The sequence below is a fragment of the Fragaria vesca genome, linkage group LG4, assembly GCF_000184155.1.
Source record: "Fragaria vesca subsp. vesca linkage group LG4, FraVesHawaii_1.0, whole genome shotgun sequence".
Lineage (NCBI taxonomy): Eukaryota > Viridiplantae > Streptophyta > Magnoliopsida > Rosales > Rosaceae > Fragaria > Fragaria vesca.
Window position 1 is genome coordinate 8,966,658 of NC_020494.1, and position 6,658 is coordinate 8,973,315.

Consider the following 6,658-nt stretch of genomic DNA (forward strand, 5'->3'; position numbering starts at 1 on the left):
ACTCGCCGGGGAGAGAAAGTGATCGAGGACGCTGCTGGAGTCTGCTGGGGTGGAGGCGCACCGTCGTCAGCACCGGAAGGTGGCGAACGGAGCTCCGTGCGCTTCATATCTGGCCTCATATATATATATATATATATAGGCTCTCTCGGCTAAGGAGGTCCTTATTTATTCTTACGGTGCGGATTTCCACTTTAGACTCACTTTTCAATCGAATTTTCACATCTCCACCGTCTAGTCTTTAGATACTAATGTATAGATCATCTCTGTAAAATTTTAGCTAATTTGGTTATCATTAAGGCACTCAAACTCGATTAAACTAATGGATGAACATAATTCTGTTCAACTTGAATCATTCATGTTTATAACAGAAAAACACAGTTTTGAGTGTCTTAATGATAACCAAATTGGCTGAAATTTTGTAGAGATGATCTATACATTAGTATCTAAAGACTAGATGGTGGAGATGTGAAAAATCGAACGAAAAGTTGGTCTAAAGTGGAAATCTGCACCGTAAGAATAAATAAGGACATCCTTACCTAAAAAAGCCTGTATATATATATATCTACTACTATAAAACCAAGCTCTCAAAAGCTTCACCAAATTGTGAACTTCCATAATTACCCTTAATGAATCAACTAACACAAATAAAAACCAAGGGTTGTTATAGTAAAAGCAAAATAAAAATAAAAATAAAAATAAATTAAATAAATAAATAATTATAAAAACTACCGATTAGTATGACGAATAACTGTATAATACGGTAAACTTAATTAACCGCTCACACTTATCTTTAGTTGATTGTGATTATGATTCCGTGCAAATATGCACGGGTAAAAGGCTAGTATATACATATTAAGAACAGCTTTTAGAACATTAATTAAAAGATATCTCATCTAGAGGTACTTTGGCAGTTAAATTTTTTGAAATGACTAAGACATAGAACCAGTAGATAGAGCTAACATTGAAACAAGAATAGAAAAAAGATAGAAAAGTTGAGAAAGACAAAGGATGAGATGTTGTATTCACGAATCAGGTCTGCAGCTCTGCCTAAAGTGATATATGAAATATTTATGAAATGAATGTGATGTGAAACAGTAGAAGCTATCAGCTGCTCAATTGTTTCAACACGAATGATGCAACTCAATGCTCCTATGGAATAGCATGAACCTTTACACCAATTGGGGGCCTTCAGGCAAGGATAATAGAGGAAGAACCATGTTTAGATGGTGGATTTTGGATAACCATTTCCTATCGCCTTGAGAGTCTATAAATAAACTTACCTCTTTGTTTATTATTAGACTGTAAGTATATTTACCTCGAGTGCCACGTGCAGCTCACATGAATAGTAATTATTAATAGATAATGTGGACATTTCACACAACCTTGTATTGCAGGACTGGAACTCGATAAAACCCAACAAACATACCAGGCTACATATATATTCAAAACAAACACACACGCGCGCACACATGCCCATCTAAGTAACTACTGGATGTATTATGTAGTGCATATTCAGCACACACTTGGAAAGAGTTTCTTAAACACTTTTGTACTCATGTTCATTCTGCGGATTCTCATATACGTACTCAAGCTTAAACTTTGACATTCCCACTGATATTAGATATAAAAAATCATCGATAAACATGTTAAGAAGAGAACTTAAGTAGCAAGAGCACTCACGGTGCACAATTACTTTATCAGGAAGCTTTTTCACAAATTGATCTGCAGCATATCTCCAATCTGAAGCACTGAAATCATGGATAGACAATTTCAATCAATGCAGATATCTTTACACAGCAATAAACAAAATGAGTAGAAAGAAAAGAAAAACATAAAATGCTCAAATTGACAAAACAAAGTAACTGCATTTGTAGAGTAAGGTAACTTTTGAAGTCACATATTGGCAGAAGTGATTAGGCTGCAAAAGTGATTTAAGGATGAGACATCCCTATAACACTTGGCTCGACTCAAGAATGTACTTAAGTCAAGCTTGGGTTTGCATAACATTTTGTTCCCAAATTTAAGCTTTGGTTAATTTTTATCAAAGCTTGAGACACTCAACATAATAATTCAGTAACATATAAATACGTAGCAAAATAATGAAAAACCATGTAATCACTAACAAAAAGATTCAACTGGAGAAAACATACAAAGGAACATTAATATGTAATACTTACTTAAATGCTGGTCCAAACGTTCAAGCTAGTTATTTAAATTTCCCCTCCCCAGTTAAATTCAGAAATTAAGAACTACAAGCCTTACAGCCCAAGCTCAAGTCGACGAGCCGGGTTAAAAAACAAAAAGCTGTGCAGTTTTAAGTTTTAAAATAGAAAAAATTTGAACAATTCAGCAACTTTAGGAATCAAGCACTCCAAACTTGAAGCTTTCCTTATATATGATTAAACACTCAATATGCAAGTTATAGGTTTCAATTACAAGCAAAGCTCAAGTAAGCAGAAATCGAACTGAATGTGCTTCATTTCAATTTGTTGTTTAGAACTCATTCATTTACTTCTTTCATGCCAAGGTCAAGTAAGCCGAAATCGAACCGAATGTGCTTCATTTTAATCTAATCTCATTTCTGAACTGAATGTGCTTCATTTTAATCTAATCTTTCGGAAAACAACGAGGCATTTGTAGCAGATCATATAATCAAGCGTATTTTACCGCAGATAGAAATTCAGCTCTGTAGTTTTAAAAAAAAATTAAAAAAATTGAGAAAAGTCGTACCTGCCGATAATTCCATTGACCATGACGACGAGATGTTCGGGAACGGCGTTGTTATTGGCGGCGGCGGCGGCGGCGGCATCGAAGACATCCTCGCCGGCGCCATCAATCTCCACCTTGAGCCCCTGGCGCGTGGATCCCCGGAAGCAGCCTCCGCCTACAAATCTCTGCAGGAAATCCATCCTGGTCCGCGTCGCACAGAATCTCCGCTCGGAGAAGGACGTAAGCTCCAGGTGGAGAGGGCGGCGGGTTCGGGTCGGGTTCGGGCCGGGGATCGGGGATGCGGAGTTTAGAGGAGAGTTGGCTGCAATCATGTGGTTTTCAGCTTTTCAAGAGAGAGAATATGAAGCGGAATTCAAATAAATGTGAGAAGTGAAATTGAAGCTACTGCTGAAGAGCAGTGTGGTGGATTCGGTGGGCGGTTTTCAGTGAATATAGGCGGGGAAATTAAGCGGTTTTCCGGGGATTTTTTTTCAAACCAAATGACGGGTTCCGATTGGTAATGCTTTCTGTTGTGAGGAGTTGTGTTTATTTATGGAAGTGGGTACTGTTCACTGTGTTGGTATTAATACAAGAAAAATCTGAGGTATTTATGCACGTGGTGAATTGATTTCTGACAGAAGCTGCTGTTATTGTGTCGCGTGTTCGATGCTTGCCGCCTTGTTCTTTCTTGACTTTTAAGCATTTTTCTTCTTCAGGAAGAAAGCCTTTCATCTTGTTCTAGAGGGAATTAGATTCGCATGACACCAAATTGACCGGAAATCATGCTATGCACGGACGTATAATTGCACTAGCACCTTCCTGCTGACATGGCATGACGTGACGGGACGTGGGGTGAGGGGTCAAGGAGGTGGCAGTTGACGTTCGAAAACAGGTGTATGTCGAACGTTAGGGTTATGTGAGGTAAAACTGTGGTCGAATAACCCAAAATGCCTCTATAATTTACAACCCAACCTCAGGGTAAATCACTTCCACAATCGAAATCTAAGATATTCATTTTATCCACTCATTCAGAATCAGAACCCAGCAACATGAGACAAAGAGAACACCATCCAATTCACAAAAATACATGAGAAAGAGCTATTAGGACGAGAGCGAAGGGGGAAGACAGAGTCATCGGGAGACTTTGAGTCGCAAAGCGGATCCGGTCGCAAAGATCCATTATCATTCTCAACAGTGAGAGGAGAAGTAAGTGAATTCAATAAAGACCAAGATATGTTTCCCAGTAACGTCTTTTGTTTGAATTTTGATACCTATGGAACTATTATGGGCAATGTTGATTGTTTAGTTTGTTAATGCTAGAAATTGATAACGACCGATTTTGTATACCAGGTTTCTGATGGAAGAAAGTGGTATGGGAAGCAATATGAATGATTTAGATGAAACCACAAATTTGCTTCAAACTGAGTCAGAACATGAAGATGAAGATTCAAATATGGTTTCGGTTGATGAAGATGAAGAAAGCGAGAGTCTAGAAGGGGATGAGTTAGTCACAGATTTTAATGGGAAGCTGTACAAGGACCTTATAGTTTGTGATCTCGCCAATGTGTCGTTCATGTTGATCGATTCTACCTATCATATTCAGTTGCTAAGGGTTTCAGCATGACGAAGCATAAGCTGGACAAATCTCGGGGTTCACATCAAGTTATTAGAAGAGAACTAGTTTGCTCAAGGCAGGGTAAGCGAGACACAAATCAATGCAAATCAAGGTCGGATGGTAGTGAGAGTTGTTCAAGCAATATTAGTGAATTAAGTACAAGGCCGAAAAGGAAAAGAACTGCCAGAGTTTCAAGAATCGAGTGTCCCGCCCAAATTACAATGAATTGGGATTACCAACATGAGGTGTTTTTTGTGTCCTCGTGTCACACAGAATACAACCATTATATTACCCGATTGCCGCATAGGCAGTTTATGAGGGCTAATCGATATGTTAGGAGCCTGACCTTATTCAGGTGATGATGTTGAGAAAAGTTTGTGTTTGTACAACATGTGTTTATGAGTTCCTCGTATATCAAGCATGAGGGCATGAGTTTATGGGATTTACAGTGAGGGACCTTTACAACAGAGTTCAAGCGGAGCACGGCAAAATAATGATGGACGGGGATGCACAGTGTTCAATTACTTGGATGAATATGAAAGCCATTTGGGACCTTCAATTCTACTACATATTTAGTACGGATGTCGATAGGAGGCTTGCTAATACGTTTTGGAACAATGGAAAATCGCTCAACGATTACAATTCATTCGGCGACGTTCTTGTATTCGACAGTACATAGAAAACTAACATATATATATATATATGTGGGAAGCTTTTGGCGGTATTTGTTGGGGAAGCAACAATCACAGAGGCACGATATTGTTTGGGTGTGCATTGTTGGTTGATGAAACAGAGGAACTTACAAATAGGTGTTAACAACCTTTCTTACTTCCATGAAACATAAGCAACCCATTTCAGTTATTACCGAAAGTGACGTAGCAATGTGAAATGTCGTGGATACTCTTATGCCACAAGCTCGTCACCGTCTATGTACATGGCATATTGGTAAGAATGTGTGTTCGCATTTAGGAGATGTGGAAAAACAGAGAGATTTCTACCATCTGTTATTTTTTGGAATTAGTGTGGATGACTGGCAGTTGGCGTGGCAACGCTTTGTTTCAATGAACATGTCAGGAAACAACTCTTGGATTCAAGGGATGTATAAGAAAAAGAACAGTGGGCGAAGGCTTTTTTCAGAGACCATTTCTTTGGGGGGATGTTAAGCACCCAAAGGTGTGAGGGAATGCACAGAATTATTAAACCAGGTTTGGGTGACACAATGAGGCTGTATGAGTTTCTGCCCTGTATGGAGAAAACTATGGAGAGAAAGAGGAACAGAGCTATGCATGATGAATATAGGTCTGAGCATTAAACCAGGTTTGGGTGACACAATGAGGCTGTATGAGTTTCTGCCCTGTATGGAGAAAACCATGGAGAGAAAGAGGAACAGAGCCATGCATGATGATTATAGGTCTCAGCAGTTTTCTCAGGTAGTGAATATTCACTTGGAAAATTTGGAAGAGGATGTTGCGGCTTTATTCACCCATGACATATTTTTATTAATCAAAGACCATATTATTTTTGAGACGAAGCTTGGTTTGGCACATAGGGAGTTGAATGAAGCTACCGAGGCAACTGTGTTTGTCACATCCTGACTCTTCAATTTTTACCCTAATTACTTGCATGGTGTTAATAAGAGTTTTTACCGTTTTTCTAATAAGTTTATAACTCAAAGGACCCTAGAGATGTTTTGAGGGACGATTATTTCGGAGAAATTTTACGTAGGAGGATTTGTTGAAAATGGTAAAAAGGGTAAATTTTAGTTAATAAAAAGGTAATTTTTATTAGAGTATGTGTTTTGGGGTGTTTTTGGAGTTGGGTTTTTAAAGTGTTGGGTTGGGATCCGGTTGGGACAAAAACCCCAAACATTCTCTTCTCTCTCTCTCCTCTCCCCCAAGCTCCTCTCTCCCCGTCGAATTCCCGGCCTCCGTCCGACCTCGTCCAGTTGAACTGGGCCACCGCACTAGTCCCGATCGACCACCGTCTCCTCCTCTCTCTTCTTGGGCCGGTGAGCAAGCTAGTAACGCCGCCGAACGAAGGAAATCATCCTTAGAAGCGCGGCTGTCCTCTCGCCGGAACTCTCTTTTCCGGCCACCATAGCCGGAGTTGCTTGGCTCATTTGGAAGCTCTCCTCCCGTACAACAAAACTTCAAAAGGTTTCACTCCTTCTTGATCTAGGTAAGGAGAATCAGGTGTTAGAAGTTCTAGGGTTCCATTTTCTGTTTTGGTTTGATTACCCTAATTAGACTTGGAATTGGACTTGGTGCTAGTTAATGAAGTTGTTGAGCGTATTGAGAGGATTTTAGTAGGCATTAGAGGTCGCCAGAGTAGGCT

At 39.5% G+C, this 6,658-nt stretch overlaps 1 protein-coding gene across 1 annotated transcript in view; it reads right to left on the reverse strand.

Annotated features, from left to right (window-relative positions):
• The window catches only part of LOC101302346, a 6,835-nt gene extending 3,596 nt beyond the window's left edge, over positions 1 to 3,239 (reverse strand). Inside the window, exons 1-2 of the mRNA XM_004296699.1 lie at positions 2,731 to 3,239; positions 1,681 to 1,748 (exon numbers count right to left, since the gene is read on the reverse strand). Of these exons, the coding sequence (XP_004296747.1) occupies positions 1,681 to 1,748; positions 2,731 to 3,041 (379 nt within the window). The 5' untranslated portion in view covers positions 3,042 to 3,239. The remainder of the gene's footprint in view (positions 1 to 1,680; positions 1,749 to 2,730) is intronic.
• Positions 3,240 to 6,658: the final 3,419 nt, after the last annotated feature.